Source organism: Lissotriton vulgaris, chromosome 11 (assembly GCF_964263255.1).
Source record: "Lissotriton vulgaris chromosome 11, aLisVul1.2, whole genome shotgun sequence".
NCBI lineage: Eukaryota > Metazoa > Chordata > Amphibia > Caudata > Salamandridae > Lissotriton > Lissotriton vulgaris.
Window position 1 is genome coordinate 116,923,611 of NC_141699.1, and position 21,284 is coordinate 116,944,894.

The 21,284-nt window shown below is 45.0% G+C and overlaps 1 protein-coding gene across 1 annotated transcript in view; it reads right to left on the reverse strand.

The window, feature by feature from the left end:
* The window catches only part of RNF10 (ring finger protein 10), a 427,291-nt gene that overhangs the window by 357,139 nt on the left and 48,868 nt on the right, over positions 1–21,284 (reverse strand). The window contains exons 2-3 of the mRNA XM_086942862.1: positions 20,555–20,748; positions 14,360–14,559 (exon numbers count right to left, since the gene is read on the reverse strand). Of these exons, the coding sequence (XP_086798988.1) occupies positions 14,360–14,559; positions 20,555–20,748 (394 nt within the window). The remainder of the gene's footprint in view (positions 1–14,359; positions 14,560–20,554; positions 20,749–21,284) is intronic.

Sequence of the window (21,284 nt, forward strand, 5' to 3'; positions counted from 1 at the left end):
CTTATCAGATGTCTTCGTGTAATCGGTCTCTACGACCGTGTTGCTGTCGTCTTCGGCTGCAGTGTTGTCCTCTTCCTCCGAGGACATCCCCAGCTCGTAGAGCGATGGCGTTGGGGCTTTTCCTTGGAGGGTGGCGTGCGCTACCCTCTGGCTCTTCCTCACACGAAGGGTCTTCGGGGCGAAGGCGGAGCAGGCGTTGCAGTCCTCGCTTCTGTGGTCTACCGGTAGGCAAAGGTTGCAAACCGGGTGTTGGTCTTTCTGCGCGTACTTGTGGTGGCAGTTAGGGCAGAACTTGAACGGCGTGTTGTCCATCATAGAGTGTTCAGGCCTCCCTGGCCGCGTGGACGTCGACTATCGTGCAAGTTCTCGATGATTTCTCCTTCCTTTCGCTAGTCAGTGGTCGGCGAAGTCTTCTGTAGTCTTCTTCTTTCGATATCTTCTCCAATTTCAATCTTTTCCAACGGGAACGATCCAGACCCGACCGCGGAAAAAAGAATCTGAAGATGGCGCCCAAGGGTGGGAGCTTCCGCAGGAAGCATGCCGACGTCACCGGAAATACACCCAAGGAGGGGTGACGCCGACGCCCACCTGGGCGACGAAAAAAAAAAAAACAAAGAAAAGACTACGAATCCGGACCCAACCACAAGACCGCGGAATATGCACAGCATAGTGAATCCAGAAAGATTCACGCTGCAAAACAGTAATTTGCGCACCGTCAAGTCTTCCCCTCTGTCTACACCTACACACAACCACATTACGGCAGATCTGGGAATGCTTCACCCAACGGCATTCATCACACTAATTGTTTAACTACCTTGGCACCCACAGGCACAGAATTTGCCATATCTCCCCCCCCATCAACTACTTGGATCACATCAATCACTCACTCAGATTCACCAACTTATTGAACAAAAAATACTCTTGAGCAGCTGAACTAGCACACCTGAGACAGGACCTTGCAATTCAGACCTTCCCTACTTGCCCTCCCTCCAAAGAGTCGACAACGGCATCCTCACGTAGGCACACTGTCGGCCTTACAAGGCCCCCCCTGGCCCTCCACTCCACTGTGCAGACTGGCCCAAAGGCCCAGTCGTCCTCTCTGCCCTATATACGAGAAGCTGTGGATCTTAACAAATCCTACCCATCTAAATAACAGACCAATGTTCTAACCTCTTCCTCCTCAATTCCAGTAATAATGGGCATAAATACAACTCCTGTTATTTCTAACCCACCCAGACTCCCTGCCCAACTCATCACGATCAAGCCCTTACAATTTACAATAGACTATCCCTGCTACCTCGCATGTTTGCAAATTGCAGATAGGCAGCCACAGCACAGACCAGGTCACATAATCTCCCCCACACCATCCCTGTACTAGTAGGCATAAATAGATCCCATGTAACCTCTGACTCGCCCTTGACTCCTACGCAACTCACCACCATTCCGACTTCAACTTGCCAAAGACATTCCTGCCCCTTTACCCTGCATGCCTGTTAACTGCAGATCGGCAGCCCAACACGCTAGAGATATCGCTGAAACCGTACTCAGTGAGGGAATTGATACTGCATTCCTTACGGAGACCTGGCTCGATCACTCAAATGCCATACTTGATCTGCTAAGCCCTCCAGGCTACTCCATCATAAGACAAGACAGACTAGAAAGAACAGGTGGAGGCCTAGCCATTATCCACAAAGCGGACATCCCTCTAACCTTACTAAATAAGGCTGAGTACTCAACATTAGAGTACCTCTGCGTCTAAGTTAAAGGAAATGGTTCCCCACCTATCAAACTACACACCATCCATCACCCTCCTGGTAACTGCACCCTTTTCGCTGAAATGTCATTGGACCTTTTAATTCTGTTCTCCTTAACAGACAGAAGGATGTGTGTCTGGGAGATTTTAACTTCCACTGGAACAACCTCGTCAACCACACAATCAAGTGCCAAATGAACCTTCTAGAAATGGACCTAAAGCAACTCTGCAATAAACAAGCACATAGCAAAGGCGCTACGCTGGACGTGATTATCACAAACAGTGAATCAGTCTCCCTAACGCCATCCTACCCATAGACTATTCAGACCATCTCATACTGTTCAACATCTAGACCTCCATCAAACCACACTTAGACTCCATCAAACCCAAACACTGAACCAGAAACCTCAAACAAATCCCTCTCACAAACCTTGAATCCAAGATCTGCAAACTACAATGTCCCCCTTCCTCGCATAACGTTAATGACCTGACCACCCACTTCAACACTGCGATTACGGAAGCCCTCAACCTAATTGCACCTCTCAAACTAAAACAACAAAGATAGACTCAATCAAAATCTTGGTTTACCTCGGATCTTAACGACAGAAGACTTCTGAGGCAAGCTGAAAGAGCCTGGAGGCGAAACCCATCCTCAGTACAACTTAATCTACTCAAAATAGCAAGGTTGAAATACAAAGAAAAAGCCTCCTTCCGCAATCAACTGGACCATGCAAAGAATAGGCCCAGAGAACTCTTTAGCATAGTCAAACAAACCACTCTCCCCCCCCCTCCACACATGAAATCATAGCCTCTTATAAACGATGTGAAGAAATTGCCAGTTTCTTCACTGACAAATAAAAATTGATCAATCTTTCCTGAAAGTTTCAACGCCACCCTCCATAACACCTATCTGCTCCGACACACCGGACACTAACTCAATCACTCCTTTGGACCGCGTCAAAGACAAAATTGATCCTAGTGGAACAGCAACCATTTCTGCATCCAATTGAAAAACAACCCCAAATTGTCGATTTTCAAACCAATGACAGATCTTGAGGTTGTTTTCAATATTATTGCAAAACTAAAGCCCTCCTCCCACACCAAAGATCCCCCTCCCTACCAAAATGGTAACAACCTTAACCACATTATTGCTCCATATTGGACAAAAATCATCAACTCCTCTCTTGCCTCGGGTTGTGTTCCAGAGTCCCTTCAACTAGGATAAAATCACACCCATTCCCAAGAATCCCAAGGCTGGCCCAAATGATCTAAGCAACTTCAGACCCATCTCCAAGCTCCCGCTCCTATCCAAAGCTATGGAAAAATGTGTATTACTACAACTCAGACATATTGAGGACTCCAACTTACTTGCCTCCTTCCAATTAGTGTTCAGAAAAGGCTCTAGCACAGAAACGGCCATGCTTAATATCACAGATGACATCCATAGATCCTTAGATGATGGTGATGCATGCTTACTTATCCTACTTGACCTATCAGCAGCCTTCGACACTGTAAACCACACAGCATTGCTGGAATCCTTGAAGTTCCGTTCCAGTATAAATGCCACTGTTTTAAAATGGTTCACTTCTTACCTTCAACACCGAGCACAAGTCAAAATCAAGTCTTGCCTCTAAAAACCCACACTGGTCTCTTGGTGTACCACAGGGCTCAATCTCCTCCCAGTCACTGTTCAATCTCTTCATGGAACCCCTTTCTATCTTCTTGAAGCAAGCTGGAATCAAATTCCACCTCTATGCAGATGACCCAGAACTATACTACATAATTAAATCGCCTAGCGACATTCTACATCTCAATGTTACATTGTGTAATATTCAATCGTGGTTTCAACGCTAACCATCTAAAATTAAAGCCCACCAAAATTGAAATTATCTTGTTCACCCCCAAAAATAACCACCTCCCTATCAAAGACTGGATCACTGACCTGAAGGCTCTAAACTGTACTCTCAAATTCAGCTAAATCCCTAGGATTCACCCTGGATAATGACCTGTCAATGAAGGAGCAAATCAAAAACTCAGCCACAGGAACAATTTACACACAAACACTTTCAAATTTTTAAAAAAAAATTTTTTTAAACAAACCATTAATTTCCCCGTATGTTTTCCAAAGGGTCGTTCAATCTCTGGTCCTCTCCAAAGTGGACAACGGGAATGCCATCCTCAGAGACCCCGAAATCACACCTCACTCCCCTCAGATCAGTTCTAAACATGAGCCAGGCTCATTACAGATATCAACCAGTATGATCACCTCACGCCTACACTCTAGATCCTTCAACAGCTTCCTATAGAAGGAAGATGCAATTTCAAGACTGCCTGTATCACCCACAAAGCCATTCACACCCACACCATGGAATATTTAGATAAACTCAAGGCAGGAAGTACAAGATCACTGAGAAGCTCCAGCACACTTCTCGTCCCTCCTGAACTAAAAAAAAATCTATCCAGTCTTGCTCGTTCTCGTGTAACGCCACCAGCATATGGAACTCTCCAGAGAGACTTACAATGCAACTCATCCTTCACTTGCTGAAAAAGAGACTTAAAACGCCATCTCCTCAACAAATACTGGAACACCTGAACAATCTCTGGACCTCAGTCACATTGGTCTCCTTTTTAACCTGTTAATCTGCTGACTGTTTTTATTTCTGATGCTGCCTATCTACCTTGAAGGTATTCCTCTCCCTGGACCCAAACGAGTGACTTGCCCTTTAAACAGTTACCGCCCTCAGGCCCAAACTGCAGTCAGTATTAATATAGTATTCCATCTGCTTTGCCTAATATTTCCTTGTGTATTTACTGTTTGTTGGTACTTGATCCTAGTTTGCTGTGGGTCATTTACGAAGTAACTGGATTATACCCTGGCTCTTGACTCTGTAAAGCACTGATACCCCCGGGTCTAGCTAGCGCTATATAAAACGTACATATATTTATTTTTTAAATGGTACCCCAACGGAAGCAGACTCAAAAGAATTTCTACAAGAAATGTTTCTCCCATCCCTAACCACTGAAGACCAAGTCATTAGAGGGGGACATACACAGGAGGAGGTAGCACAGGCAATTCGAGGACTTAGGTCAGGTAAGGCAAATGGACCAAACGGCCTTCCCTTAGAAATTTAAGTTGGCAACTAATACGATAGCCGCACACTTAAGGGACATGTATGTGGAGAGTCGGATGAGGTAAACTTCCTATTGACCAGCTATTGGCCACGATTGTGGTCATCCATAAAGAAGGCAAACCACGAAGCAATTGTTCCTCATATCTCCTTATTAAAGGCGTAGGCAAAAATCCTTGCCACTGTACTTAACATGCATCTTTTGCAGGTCGTTACGAAGCTGGTGCATCCGAATTAATATGGCTCCATGCCATGGGACTTATCTTGCGCCGTTTCCGTACAGTTCTGAGGCAAAAACAAATGATGGGAAGACGTAGTAGTAATTTCCCTAGATGCCAAAATGGCATTCAACACCATTGAATGGCGGTATTTATTTGCAGTTCTGAAGAGATTGGGTTTTGGTCCCTGTGAGAAGTTGGCCTGGTATATGATGATCACTATTCTAGTGAGCACCTTGCACCAGTCCAAACTACTTATGGTGATTGGTTGTAAGTCAACCTTATAGACCAGCTATCCTAGGGGTAGCATGGACAAAAGCAGTCTGAGGATAAACTCAAGAGGGCATGTGAAGCCAGCTGTTTTACCATATGCAATCCTTTCAAATACCAAATGAAAGGACACTACAAAAGTTATAAATTACAAAATATATGTATTTATTTCTAGAATAATCCCCTATACTCTTTATGAGCACAGAAGCACAAGCGTTAAACAAAGAACACAGTATAACATACAATAAGCTGCACAATTATGGATAGGCCAGGTGGCCACTCAAACCATATATTAAGAAAGTGGTATAAGTACCACGTCACGAAAAATGAACAGGTCTAGGGCCTTGGGAATCGCTGGGCCTACACTGGGCTAACGAAGGTTAGGACATAGGAGGTCCACAGGATGTGGAGAAGTGTGGCTCACTGGTTAGAGCAGGCAGACCCTGAAGCAGAGGTCAGACCCAGGACCAGGGTTCAATTCCCGACGCGGCAGGGTCTTGAGCTCAAAATGTCCATGGACTCGATAATTCTCGCTTCGGTGCCTGACCTAATCATGGGTTCACACTCTGCAACTCTGGGCATTAAGCTTGCTTAATCTCCACAACGGCCCCCCCGCGGCGGGATGCCTGGCTTTCACATTGGGGATGCCCTGTAGGGGCTATCTCACAGGGAAAAACCAGGACGGGTTCCCGAGGCAAGCGCGGAGATACCCCTTCGGGGGTCGATTCTGGCGCTACATAAGAAATATAATAATAATAATAATGCGGGTGGAGTGTCTATAGGCAACCGCGTTTACCATACAAGTCAATGATGCGTAAAAATCTGAAAGTTATGTTTAGGAGACTTCAGACTGGACTAGAACTTAGCCACTTGAAACTAGGACAATAGGGATGTAAATCACTACAGGGGCACCGGAGTACCCTCGTTACCTCACCCACAGGAAGCGGGTGCATAGGTGCCAAAGTGAGTTTGGTTTCTTCGTGAAGTTCTATGGAGCCTGGAGGAAAAGATGCTGCAGGCGCCAGGAGAGAAGAGTCCGGTTGGATCCAAGGGTGGATCGAAGATGTAGAGTACCTGAAAGCAGAGGGGACAGAGTCTGGGTCACTAGCCAGTGACCAGGACGGAACCAAGTAATGTCGGGATGCGATCAGGAGCTGTCGAGTAGTTTGTCTCCGCTGCCACGTGGACCAGGAAGGATCGAGGATGACCAGCTGGTGAACACGAGCTGTCCCATGAAGGCTCTTTCTGTCGGCGGTGTCTGTTCTCGAATCGGAGTCACCAAGCCTTGGCAAATGCAACCCACGCAGGACTGTCTTCTGGATCGGGAAGGTCAGATCGGTGGCTCCTTTTCAGGGGAGCTGGGGCCAGTCTGGAGCAACCAGACCAGCAGTGTAGTTTCGATGGATCGTCGTCACAGAGGCCACTAGCCAACGGGCAAGTGACCGGACAACGCGTCGAGCAGGAAAAGTGCAAAAGGGCCCCACGCAGCACTCTGAGTGTGGAGGGGTTATCTTTGGAGCACAGGCTGCTCAGGGCTGGGGCTTCTCAAACCCCAAAGCACAGCGTCGAGGGAGCCTCGGGAGCTGCACAGGAAGCACTTCGCCGACTTTTCAAGGTGGCCGGTCCCATGTCTCACGTCGCCTCCACGGGTCTAAGCTTTGCTAGGACTGTGGATAAGGCTGTTGGAAGTCTGGGAGTACAGGTCTCGTCGGTCTGTCGTTCGAGATCCGGCGGGAGCAACCACAAAGGAAGTCTCGATGCGCTGATGGTGCCTGCTTGCACAGAGTGGCCACTCCTTGACCACAAGGGAGATTCTTCAGTCTTCTACGTTGAGTAGGATGTCGAAGGGTCCAGAGTTTAGTTTCAAAGTTTCAGTCAGGATGATCTTGTTTGCATTGGCACAGCTCCTACCTTTATTCCAAATCAAGGAGCTGGATCACCTGCTAGGTCCCTCCTATGGGTGGGACCCAGGAAGGGGGTGGTTACACCCCTTTCCCTTTGTCCAGTTTCGCGCCAGAGCAGGGGCTGGAGAGCCCCAGCACCGGTTTGAACTGGACTTTGCATGGGACACCTTGTGTGCCCCAGGCAGTGTCTAGTTTCATTCAGCCCACCCTGCCCCAATCCACTATCTCCTGTCTGGGGAGGTGTAGCACCTCCCTGTGACAGGATACAATTTGTCCAGGCCTTCCCTGCCGGAGTTTCGGTCAGCAGCAGGAGGCCAGACTTGTGTCTGTGGCAGCAGCATCCATTTTGGGATGCTCTGGTTAGATTTAACCGCGTTTAAGCAAAGTAACATGTCCTCCCCCTCTAGAAGGGTGGAATGCTACCCCCGCCGCCAGAACTGGCGAGGGGGTAGTATTCCAAAGCGTATGACACCTTACACGACATGTTTTGATAAAGCCAAACCAAAGTTAGCAAGTAACAGCGAGGATTATAATGCACTTAAGAGTATATGGTATGGCAATATCCCAGAACGGCTAAGGGACATGGTTCCGAAAGCTGCAGACAGGCTCAGCTCATGCTAGAGCACCATCTCACATAAAACCAAGCACTCTGCCTCCAGGATTGTTAAGGCCTGCCATAGGAGTGACTTATAGGTGTATATGTGTCCAGATATAGGTTTAGATGTAGGTATACTATATCTAAGAAAGGGGTGATTACACCACCTTGCCCCAGCTGAGTGATCAGCCAGTTGTGTCAGTTTGGATAGCCAGCCAGGGGTGGCAAAAGATGCTGCAGCCCCTGGTAGGCCTTGGATGCACCTATGCCCTGGGTACCTATAGTACACTGTACAGTGGCTAAGGTGACCCAATATCCAATTGGAGGTGTACCTAAGGTACATGGAGTCCATTTTACAGAGAGCAGATAGCCTGGGGCCCTGATTAGCAGGATCTCAGGCCAACAGTCGAAAACCAGCTAAACACTAGGCAAAAAATCTGGGGTAACCATAGTCAGGTATCCACCTTCCTACAGTCCCAACTTTGTTGCTTGGCTTAAACTCCTCTATAGTGAACCCCTAGCGCAGGTGTTGAACTGGAAATTCTCCTAATCCTTTCCCTTTCAAAGGGGAACGCGACAGGGTTGCCCCCTGTCACCTTTGATTTTTGCTTTAGTGTGGGAACCCCTTGCAACATGGATTCGCAGAGACCCCCTGATAAGGGGGCTTCAATGGACAGAAGATCGGGAAGACCGGATATCTCTCCATGCGGATGACATACTTCTGTACCTCGCCTCACCAAAATCCTCGATACAAAGAGTAATAAATATATTCAACAATTTTGGGAAGTACTCCAACTAGACAATTGAACCAAGTCCATAGTCTTTGTACTAAGAGGTGAAACACCCCTCTTCCTAGAGACTAAGGCGATAATTGCCACAGACTGATTCAGATACCAGGGAATCAGTATCACCACAGACTGCGCAATTTTACGGCCGAAATAGACTACCCCCATTTCAGCGCCTGAGAAGGGGTACAGCACTGGAAAACCCTCCTGCTAACCTTACTGGGGCGCACAGTTACTTAAAATTATTGGCGCTCCCACGTTTCCTTTATGTGTTACATAACACTCGATTCCCGATGCCAACCTATTTTATATCTATTGAAAGTGAACAGAGGGAGCTTCTATGGGTAGGGAAACCACCCCGAATTACTATGCAGAAATTGGTGAGGGGGTGGCACAACAAGGGGGGGGGGCTTGGACTTCAAAATGCGCAGATACTATACCCCCTCCTCTCCCCTAGAGACTTTTGGTCTCGAGATGTGGGAGGGTATGCACCTGTTACAACGCATTTTTTACAACGCACTACTATTACAACGCATCTATTACAACGCAGATACTGTTACAACTCATGTTTTTACAACGCATTTTTTTACAACGCAGGTACCTTTACAACGCATACCATTACAACGTAAGTATTGGTAAGTATATAGTTATATTTTAAATGTTATATGTTTGGGGTAAAGGGGTATTTTTAGGGTTTAGGGTCAGTTTTGGGTTTTAGGGTAAAGGGGTATTTTTAGTGTTCAGGGTCAGTTTTTAGTTTTTGGGAAAAGGGGTATTTTTAGGGTTTAGGGTCCGTTTTCAGTTTTTGGGTAAAGGGGTATTTTTAGGGTTCAGGGTCAGTTTTCAGTTTTTGGGTAAAGGGGTATTTTTAGGGTTCAGGGTCAGTTTTCAGTTTTTGGGTAAAGGGGTATTTTTAGGGTTCAGGGTCAGTTTTCAGTTTTTGGGTAAAGGGGTATTTTTAGGGTTCAGGGTCAGTTTTCAGTTTTTGGGTAAAGGGGTATTTTTAGGGTTCAGGGTCAGTTTTCAGTTTTTGGGTAAAGGGGTATTTTTAGGGTTCAGGGTCAGTTTTCAGTTTTTAGGTAAAGGGGTATTTTTAGGGTTCAGGGTCAGTTTTCAGTTTTTGGGTAAAGGGGTATTTTTAGGATTCAGGGTCAGTTTTCAGTTTTTGGGTAAAGGGGTATTTTTAGGGTTCAGGGTCAGTTTTCAGTTTTTGGGTAAAGGGGTATTTTTAGGGTTCAGGGTCAGTTTTCAGTTTTTGGGTAAAGGGGTATTTTTAGGGTTTAGGGTCAGTTTTCAGTTTTTGGGTAAAGGGGTATTTTTAGGGTTCAGGGTCAGTTTTCAGTTTTTGGGTAAAGGGGTATTTTTAGGGTTCAGGGTCAGTTTTCAGTTTTTGGGTAAAGGGGTATTTTTAGGGTTCACGGTCAGTTTTCAGTTTTTGGGGTACAGGGTAAAAATAAATTAAAATTAATTTTAAATTAAATTATTTAATAGAAAATAAATTAAATTACATTATTTTTGGGGTTGAGGGTCAGTTTTGAGTTTTTGGGGTACAGGGTAAAAATAAAGGTAAATTCTTTTTAATTTACAATAATTAATTTAAATTAAATTTAATAAAATTACTTTAATTTATTTTTGGGGTTGAGGGTCAGTGATGAGTTTCTGGGGTACAGGGGTACAGGGTAAAAATAAAGTAATATTAATTTTAATTTAAATTAATTAACTGAAATTAAATTAATTAAAATTACATTAAATTATATTTTTAAAAATTAATTTACTATTATAATATTAATATTAATATATACTTACCAATACTTACGTTGTAATGGTCTGCGTTGTAAAGGTACCTGCGTTGTAAAAAAATGCGTTGTAAATACATGCGTTGTTACAGTATCCGCGTTGTAAAATCCGCGTTGTAACGGTATGCGTTGTAACAGTCCGCGTTGTAACATCATATATCCTGTGGGAGAGTTGGATGAAGAGGACTGGCAAGAGGCGATGACATCCCCGCGGGAGGAGGCGAGCTCATCCAGGATTAGACTAATACAGCTTAAAATTTTACATTGAATGTATTCGTCAGATGCTGGCCAAAATGAACCTTAGGGAAGACTCATTTTTTCACACAATATGGGAATGTGTCTCCATTAAAAAATACTGGGAAAGGGTCAATTGCTTGGGGGAGGTACTGGAGAAAAGGTTTGAGCCGGATACAAAGTGCTGCCTCTTAAAAATATGAGGAGACGGGTTTAAAGAGTTAACAAAAGATATGGGTAGCACTTTGATTGGTGCATGCTGGCTGAAAATCGGGGCTGCCGTAGGAAGTGTGAGCATGTGTGAGGGAGGTGGAATTCGTAAAGGGGACACATGTACCACACTGCTAACTGATAGACCTTATATGAACAGGAAGCAATCAGTCAATGCAACAGAATAACTATGCATGTACGTGTTGTGCAAAAGTAACAATTGAGATGTCCACCTAATTTTTTCAGTGGTTTATATTACAATAATAGGATGTAGAGATGTAGGACTTGGTCATCAATAAAAATAGTTAAAAAATATATATTTGACAAATTAAATTTTGTAAAGCAAGAAGTAGAAGCTCTGTGGTAAAAGTGAGAGACGGGAGTGCAGGTGGCAGGGCCACTGAGCAGGAAGCCATACACCAGGCTATGGTTAATTATTTGCGGTTATTAAAAGTGGAATTGGGCTCCAAGATGTTGTGGTATAGCTGCAGGTCACATTAGATCTGAATTTAGAAACTAAGTTACTGGTGCACTAAAGACAGATTTGACTAGCCTAATAGGGTGTGTCTCTAGATTTTCCCAAAAACTCAGAAGTTTTGCCCTTTACCCAATAATGCCTTGTGGTCCACAGCAAGTCCAAAACAAGCCTTCACCATCCATATAGGTTTTTAGTAATCAAGACTTCTCTTGATGTAACCGATCCAACTTAGAGGTTTTTTTTGGGGGGGGGGAGAAAAAGTAAGACTACCAACCTAAAGTCATTTATACAACAAAGTTCCTCCTTTTAGGGAAAGCAAGATAGTTTACACTACCTGAACTCAACAGGTAAAAATAGAGGTAACCTCTAGCCTACTGTTCTAAGCTGCAGATGTCAATAGAACAGTTTTATGTACTGACTGCTATCAGGCACTGAGGCTCCCATTTGTACAGAAGGCTAGCACACAGACTCAGAATACAAACTGTGGCGAATGAGAAGAAAAAATGACACTGCATCAAACTAGCTAAGGGAACACCAATATCTGCATAGCACAATTTGAGTCCAGGAAAAGTCAACTGAAATGCTATTGTTTTGAGTTCAGTAAACTGAGTACCAACTAACAAGAACTAGTTAGTAGTAACCGTAGTTATTTACAGGAATTAGAAACACATGCTATATAAAAAACAAAGTATAAACAGATTTTTAAAATTAGCAAAGTGATTTGATATCTAGCAGCAAAGGAATCAATAGATCACAAAGAAAAGTCGACTTGTAGATAGTGTGATCCATTACAGAGTAATCACAGTTTGACAGATTGATACTTGAAGGGATGTAATCAAAATCGAGACTCTCCATAATCTTATGCTGTCTAAAGGCAGAGAGCTTTCGAAAGATTAATAATCTCAATAAAGCAATTACGGAACAGACAGCCCCTAGATCTGCCAAGTAACAGTGGAGTGAAAATTAGCATTGACATAAGGTGCTCCATATTAGGTCTGACCTTTCAAGTCAAGTCAAATTAATCTTTATTCGATTTCAAAATCATGAGACATTTATATTTAAAACAACCATAAAACATTAAATTCATCCTTAAAATTGCAAGATACAAGATCCCCATGATATGATTTAATGTTGCATATTCAGTACATAAATAGTACAATAAATTAATATAAAATCCATATTAAAACAATAACATCCATGATAAAACCACCGTGCAAATAACAGGTTCAATAAAACAATTGATATAATCACATCTCAAATTCATTAGTTATTCAAACCATAAGCACGAAGTATCCACATTCCATGTAATAATTGAGAGATAGCGATTATACTTAGATAGTTCCCATCCGTTTTTAAAATCCTTAAGGCTTCAGTACCTGAGGTGATTCCCAACAGTTGACAAGTTGGCTTTAGCCATTTATGCCTCAAATTCCTGTAGACTGGGCAGATAAAAAAAACATGGCCTATAGATTCCACCTGTGAAGGACAAAACGGGCATTCCATGCTTGAGCCAGTACCCCATTTACTTGTAAATGATTTCATAGGAAGTGTGCCTATCCTAAATTGGTGGTACCATTTCCTATCACAGGGAACTGTTATAAGGTCCCAATACTTTTCATAAACGGGTACAGGTTTAGTCTCTAAAAAGGCCCTGGACAGCGAGTTACTCGTCAGACGAAAATCGCTTAACCATATTCTAATATAGCCCCTTTAGTTCTTTGCGGGTCTGAAATGGGGCACTGGTTGGATTTTGCCAAACAGTTTCAGCCCCAGGTGACACAATATTGACCTAATCTGCTTCAACCACAGAATTTTCCCCGCACCATCTGCATCCCTGACCTCCAAAAGAGCATGGGCGTACTCTGTAAGCTCCTCGGTAACCCAAAGCCTCCTCCAGTACCCCACTGGTCTAAAACTGGCCACATCCTCCAAAAACTGGCTTTCCAGATCGTAATAAAGGGGTAATTGAGGAGTAGACTGGGGTTAGCTCATAATAGACCGCAAAAATTTATTTCGCGAGGACGAGAGTGCAGATAGATTGTTAAAAGCCACATAATTCCGCCCCGTAAAATACCGATGCTGAAATTTTAGCATTATATATTTTCAGTATAGGGGCAATCTGCTTGGTGTAAGAGCGCCGATGTTCTTTGAGCAGAGCCCCAGACAGTTGAGCGTGTCTGAGTACAGCATGTCCAAATGCGGGGTCCACTTGAGTTTAGAACTCCGTGTGATACCAAGGTACGTGAATGCATTTGCCTGTTCAAGTAAAGCATCATTCATACTAACTTTCCCTTTTACTATTTTCTGTTTATGGAGAACCTTTCTCTAAAGTTCGAATCAATTGCAACGTGTTTTGCTGCTCTTTTTTTTAATCCGTTTTCATACAATAGTCCCATATTTAAAGAACGGAAATTATATCTTAAACCGTGCCTCAAAAAACTGAACTTTGCACAGATTAAACCTGCACTCTATTATCTCTAACTGCTGAATTGTGATTGCACTTTATTTGTCTGTAACTTTCTAAAATCAGCTATCACCTTCAGGAAAAGTATGGATGGATAACTATGCTGCTAATGCCTTGGGCACTTTTATCTTTTATAATGAAATTATTTATGTATTTATTGTATTTTAAATAATGCTCATGCTCATGTTGCCCGCTGCTTTTTTTCTCTTATATTGTTTATTGGATCCCTTAATTGTCAAATTAATTATCCGGATTGTTTTTAACTGTTTGTTGATTAAATGTACTTTTATGATTGTAATGTCTACAATCGAATAAAGTTATTTGAATTGAATAAAGAACGTAGTAGTAATTTTTAAAGTTTTTTTACCAGGTGTATTTTTTTGTGTGAAACAAAGTACATAATGCAAGCCAGGGATGCTGGAGCAATAAGCATTCTATATTAGTGGCTTCTTGTACCTTGTCCGCACCCAACCACCAATAACTTCACTCCCCCAATTTTCATTACTGGCTGTATAAATACTCACTTGGCTTGCAAAAACAATTCCTTGTTAAAGGGTTTGTGACCCCACTTATTTCTTCTACCCCAGTTGCTGTGACCTCCATCGTAGTGGATTCCCATTTGACCACGGGGTTCAAATGTGAAATTCAGCAAGTGGTTCAGGTTAATCTTCTTTGGACCAGAGAACTGGGCAGGGCTGAACTCTGCCCGCTGAACCTCCGCTACCTGCAATAAAAAAGTGACATCTTTTGATAAGCCACACAAATATGAAATTGATGCTTCGAGGTAATGATCCATATTTCACTCCAGAAGAATCAAAATTAACCAAATTTAACGGATAGCCTAGTATAGAGCTCAAAACAGTGCTAATTCAGCTTGTCGCCATATACCAGCAGACCTTACCACTACAGAGCTGGATACAGTGCTATGCACAGTTGTGGTTTAGTAATGTTTATTTATTATTTGGAAAAGGAGTTAAGTGGCAGCACTGGTACAAGTGTAGAAAGATTGGGTTCTTGCCAATATCCAGTAAGCAGGTTTTAACTACCTGGGAATCAGATTGCAGTATATGAAGACATTGAAAGAAGTGTTGCGATGTGGTGGGTGTTCGTTTCAAGATCGGGGAGATCCATCTTCCATAAAGTGGTTAGATATTTCAGTCATCAGGAAATGTCACCAAGTAGTACACCAGACCGACAGAAAGCACTCGCCAACATGCAAAACCTATTTAAACATGCAGCCACTTTTGCAGATCTTAAATAAAAGCTGGACATTTTCCCAGAGCACATGCAGTCTAAAGACTAAATGACAGAATGAGAATTATCTCTGTAGTTCAAAACCAGAGTTTGGAATAGGTGCTTTATAACTTAATCAGCTTTACTCACTACATAATTAAAAACATGAACTGAAGGAAATAAAAACTGCTTTCTTCATGTTCAACAATTCTATGTCCGGACCGGAGGCGAGGATTATGCTCAATTCTCTCTTCGCTTTAATTTCAATTTCATGCACAGCCGCTTTTCATATAACCAATAAACTGCATTTCCCACAACACTAGGGAAAGGAAAAACTACAGTCTCTAAGTCCTTCAACAGTTTCCATGCAGGTCTTCCATAAAACGTCATGTAACTTCCTGCACTTCCTCTTTCTTCGCTGCTCAGCAGCTAGAGATAAGTGCTTTTTTTCTCTGTTCATTCTGTTAATGTTGATGGTTGGGGATCGTTTTGGGACAACCACTTTTACCTTTTCAGATTCCCTCAGCACCGCGGGAGCGCTCGTGCGCACCTTACACGGTGTCCCATTGTTACTGTTGTAGACCGCGGTGCGGTCCTCCGGCCGCTAGAGGCCGCTGTGGGGGTGTTGCGACCTGGGTCCCGGAGCGCGTTCTCAGGGCAGACTACTTTAGACGCGCTTCGGTCCCTGTGGAGTGTCCTCACCCGGCAGCCTAAAATCGCCCAGCGAATCTGGGTCTGTACAATACACTTCCCCTTACTCTTGTTCGCCCGCTCTGCGGGTAGGTAGCGGTGCGGTGCACGGAGGACTCTGGTCCAGTCACGCCCAGTTGTGATCGGGTAGGTACCATAGTGGGGGCATTTGGCAGGAAAGAGGCTGCAGGCCCCCCGAGGACACCTTGTCAGGCGGCAGATTTTTCCCCTGTGAAGTTGTGGGAGCGTGGTGTCCCAAGGCTGTGAAGCCGTAAATTGTGTGCCTCTGGGCACCCTTTCACTGCTGGGAGACCCTCAGCCCACAAAGTTTACCGCTTTAGCGTGAGAATCACAGTATATATTGGCTGAGGTTTTGTCGGCTTGGGCGCAGCGGGCGATTTGTTTTATCGGCAACGCCAACTGCGCTCTCTCGACGGAGAGACGGAGTTCTCTGCTGATAAAGGTTGAGACCAAACAAGGGGACTTGGCAGGCTCCGAAGCAGGGGCCTTGGTTCAAGGAGGGCTCTTCGGTGAGCCGTTTATAAAAGAATTGGGGAAGTTTGTGGCCACGTTCACGTCCCTCGACAAAGCTCAAGCAAACAAAAAGGGTTTTTACTCCACGGGTTTTCCACCGGGGTTTGAGCCGCCCGCCCGGCCGTGGCCAAAACCAGCAGCCCCAAGGTAGGGGGCAAGGCTCCGGGTGCGGACAATACCAATCCGACCAGCGCTTCACTAACTTTTACCCAACCAGAGGCCAGCGGTTCCGGGGACGCGGCTACAAAGGAAATGACGGCAATGCCGATGGTGTGCGTCTTGCCTGCTGCGCGACTGCAAGTTGGGGCACGCTGGCGCAGTTCTTCCCCGCTTGGGAAGCTCTGACAGGGGATGCTTGGGTGCTTCAGACAGTCAGAGGGTATTGGATAGAGTTTTATGGGTCCCCTCGACAGGCGCAACCCCCTCGGCCAATTGTGTTCAGTGCATCAGAAGCAGCGTTTATAGACTAGGTAGTACAGGAGTTGCTCTGCAAGGGAGCTGTGTGTCCCACAGATGTTCACCCGAACTGGTTCCTCAGCAATATTTTTCTGGTGGACAAGACCGTCAGAGGTCGGAGACCCGTGATCAACCTTCGGGAGTTCAACGAGTGGTTGGTGCACAGACATTTCAAAATGGAAGGCATTCATTTGCTAAGGGATGCTATCCAACCACTCGATTGGATGGTACGTTTGGATCTGAAGGACGCGTACTTGGTTGTGCCGATCATTCCTCCTCACAGGCGGTTCCTCCAGTTTCTCTGGAGGGGGCAGGCTTATGAGTTCCGTGGTCTTCCTTTCGGGCTCTCATCGGACCTGTGGTGTTTCACCAAGGTTCTCACACCAGTGGTGGAATACTTGAGGACTCGGAGGGGGGGGGGGGTCCGCTTGATCGTCTACTTGGACGACTTGCTTCTCCTAGGCCAGTGTCCCTTGCAGTTGCGAATCCATCTGCAGATGGCGGTGTCGCTGCTACAGTCGCTAGGGTTTGTTATCAACGACAAAAAGTCCCTACTGGTTCAGACTCCGAAAATCACCTTCCTGGGGTTCGTGGTGGACTCCATAGCCACCACCCTCAGTTGACCCTTCAGGAAAGTAGCCAAGATTCAACACGAGATCCGTCAGACCATGGCCAAGCAGAGGAAGTCTCTGCGGCAGATTGCTCGTTTAATAGGTCTCTTTTCGGCTTCTATTCAGGCAATCTTCCCGGGGCAGTTACATTATCGCGGCTTGCAAAGGCTGAAAGCTCATCACATTCGGAAAGGTCTCACGTACTCGCAAGGGGTTCCCCTGACAGAAGAGGTACGCGAGGAACTGGAGTGGTGGCTCTCACATGGAAGCATGGAACGGGAGAGCGATTTTCGGCTCAGCACCAGACTTGGGTCGGACGCCAGTCGAGCCGGTTGGGGTGCACGGTGTGGAGAATTTTCCACCGGCGGCACTTGGTCTTCACAAGAGCAGCTGCTTCACATCAATTGTCTGGAGCTCCTCTGCTGTTCAGTGTTGGACCAAAGATCGAGTCCAGGCTTCGGTACTCCTGAAGATGGACAATGTGTCAGCGGTCCGCTACATAAATCACCTGGGAGGTACTCGATCCAAAGCATTGGCGAACATGGCGAAGCAGTTTTGGGAGTTCTGTCTCGCACACGAAATCTCGGTGACTGCGAAATACCTTTCGGGGAAGGAGAACCTTGTGGCAGATTGGCACTTTCGTTACCTACGGGACGCCAGTGTTTGGAAACTGGACCCGGTGATCTTCCAATACCTTCAGGAGAGGTGGGGTCCGTTCTCCGCCGACCTCTTTGCATGTCGTCTGGACCGACAGCTTCCCCGGTTCTTCAGCTGGAGACCGGACCCCCTGGCGGTGGCATGCGATGCGTTCAGGCAGGATTGGACTCGGGAGAGGGGTTATGCCTTCCCTCAGTTTTCCATGATAACACAGGTGACTGCTCAGGTTCCCAGGCAGGGGGCTGCCGTGGTTTTGATAACCCCGTGTTGGAGGTCTCAAGTCTGGTTTCCGGTTCTTCTGGGACTTTCTTGGGATTTTCCAATCCGACTCCTCCCAACTCCACATCTCCTGCTGAGTCTGGAGTGGTATCCCCACCGTCTGGTGGAGGACGGATCCCTGCAGCTTGTAGCATGGCAGATTACAGGCAACGTTGGAGATTGCCAGGCCTTTCGGGTCACGCTGAGTTCTTGTTGTCCAAAGCCTGGGCAGACAGCACTTCGAAACGATATAAATCGGCTTGGACACGATGGGTATGCTGGTGTTTAAGACGGGAAGTGGATCCCGTGGTCGCAGATCTGACCCACGTTCTGAATTATTTGGCAGAGCTAGCTCAAAAGGCTTTAGCCTATAGGTCAGATAACGCTGTTCGGTCTGCGATTTCGGCAGGGCATGCGCCAGTGGATGGAACTCCCTTGGGGGAACATCCTTTGTGTGTAAGCTCCCGCGCAGCATTCGGTTATCCCTTCCACCAGGGCCCCGTTATTCAGTCCTCGGGGATGTCAACCTGGTTCTGAATCTTTTGTTGTCTTGGCAACCTAACAGGTTTCTTTCACGCAAGGAATTATCGGCCAAATTGGCCATGTTATTGTGTCTGGTGTCGTGTAGATGGGTATCTGATGTTCGTGCCTTAGATATCGCTGCTAGAGTTTTCTCCCCGGATGGGGTGACTTTTACGGTAAGTAGACGTACCAAGTCAAACACACGCACTATTTCTTATCCTGCCTTTGTTGAGTCTCCTAAGCTGTGTGTGGTGCAATGCTTGAAGGCTTATGAGGAGGCTACAGAGGAAGTTCGTTCCCCAGGCGAACGACAACTCCATATAGCTCTTAAGAAACCTTTTAAGGTGGTGTCCTATCCCACTATCGCCCGTTGGGTACGGTGGGTGATGCAAGAGGCAGGTATTAATACACAAGCTTTTGGTGCGCATTCCACTAGGGGTGCGATGGCTTCCAAGGCGTTCAACCTTGGCGTGCGTTTGAAAGATCTTATGAGAGCAGCGGATTGGTCATCGGATTCGACCTTTAAACGCTTTTATTTTAAACCGCTGCGGAGTGTGGCGCAGGTGGTGGTGAGTAAACTTTAAAGGAGCATAATCCTCGCCTCCGGTCCCGACATAGAATAGAAATTTGCCTAGCCTACGAGAAGGTGAGTTTCAATTCTACTAAGGACGCGGAGGCGAGGATTATCCCACCTAGCAAGCACATGGGTTGCTATCCCTCACCGTACTTGGTGTAAGTAATCTTCTTTCCTCTGGATTAGTGTTCAAAGTACTCTGGTTGATGTTCATGCTTGCGTTTGCACAATAATGCTTGTATTGCCATGTTGACTGTGCAGATAGTTACTGGCGTCATCATTAATTGGTGTGGTTTTTTTCAGGGACTGATCATACGAAACAGAGTGCCTAACCATGGGGGGATCTCCTCCAGCGAAGAAAGAGGAAGTGCAGGAAGTTACATGACGTTTTATGGAAGACCTGCATGGAAACTGTTGAAGGACTTAAGAGAGACTGTAGTTTTTCCTTTCCCTAGTGTTGTGGGAAATGCAGTTTATTGTTGGTTGTATGAAAAGCTGCTGTGCATGAAATTAAAGCGAAGAGAGAATTGAGCATAATCCTCGCCTCCGCGTCCTTAATAGAATTGAAACTTACCTTCTCGTAGGCTAGGCAAATTTCTATTAAATTCCAATCAAAATCAATTGTGTGTGATAGATGCCAATGCACACAAAAACTGGGCAACAGTCCTTCCTGTGAGTTGCACACAATAGTCTTAAAATGGAGACCCCGTAAAACTCCTAAGCAAGAGCGATAAGCAGGCTGCGATGCTCTTCAGTTTACATCTAAATGTTTCTGGTGCTCTCAAAAGCCATTTTAAGTGCTATAAGACATTATTTTGAGAAATTGCCACCATTTAGACATTTGCAAAATGGCATTTTTCTCTGCAGCCAAATTACACATTTCAAGCAAAAAAGATCCTCATATGAAAATGAAACTCAAAATTCAATGTTTTGACACCAGGTGCGACCGCTGCAGGTAAGAGCGGTGGTGCTGGCGGGGGAATATAGAGACTACCACAAGGTATAATTAATTTAATTTTACCTTATGGTCCTCTCTCAAAATCCCCCTCCAGCCAGCTCCACCGCCCACTGCTCTTACCTGCAGTTGTTTGACACCTCTTTTCCACAATTTCCGTTACTACAAAAACCTTCTGGATTTAAAGGTCGTGAACTTTGGGTAATGATTTTACCAGTAGTTCCCTTACCTCTTCTCGTCTACCATAGTTATTGAAAAACTTGAAGCTTCCATCAATGCCCCGCTGAGGGGGGACCTTGTTAATAGTTTTGCTTTTCTGTGTGTTGGGGCGGCGTGGCTGGCTGGAAATGCTTTCATTTTTAGGATAAGCGTTATCTCTCCTGCGATTGCAACGTTGTTTCGATCCAATTCCATTTTTTCCATCTAAAAAAAAAAAAAGCCCATGAGTCACTCAAATGTACGTCAGTCTGAAATTCTCAAAGCAGAGGACTGAGTACATATATCATTCTAGACAGTCAATCATGCACTTGCAACAATGTATTCAAGCCAAATATCTGGTGCCCATATAGAAACGACTGTTCGGACGAGAAGCTACCAGCTTGTAATAAGGCCTGCTGGAAAATAAGCACCACTTTCAGCAGAACTTTATTTTTTGTATTTCAACTCTATTGAGACAAATCAATAGTCAAATACCATCACAGAAACAAAGCACTGATTCTTTAAAGTATAAGTAGAACAATGAAAGAACAGAAGCAAACATTTTCCAAGTACTGCATGTACATATATAAAAGATAAGTCGTCCCAACAGTATATAGATGTATGCCAAAGAACAAGAGATTACGTAAACAAACCTTTCAATAGATATAAGCCAATCAATAACGAATGGATAATAAAAGATTGGATCATGTGCCTAAAAAAGGGTCTCAAATGTGATCAAAATGATGTAAGTTGTCATTTAA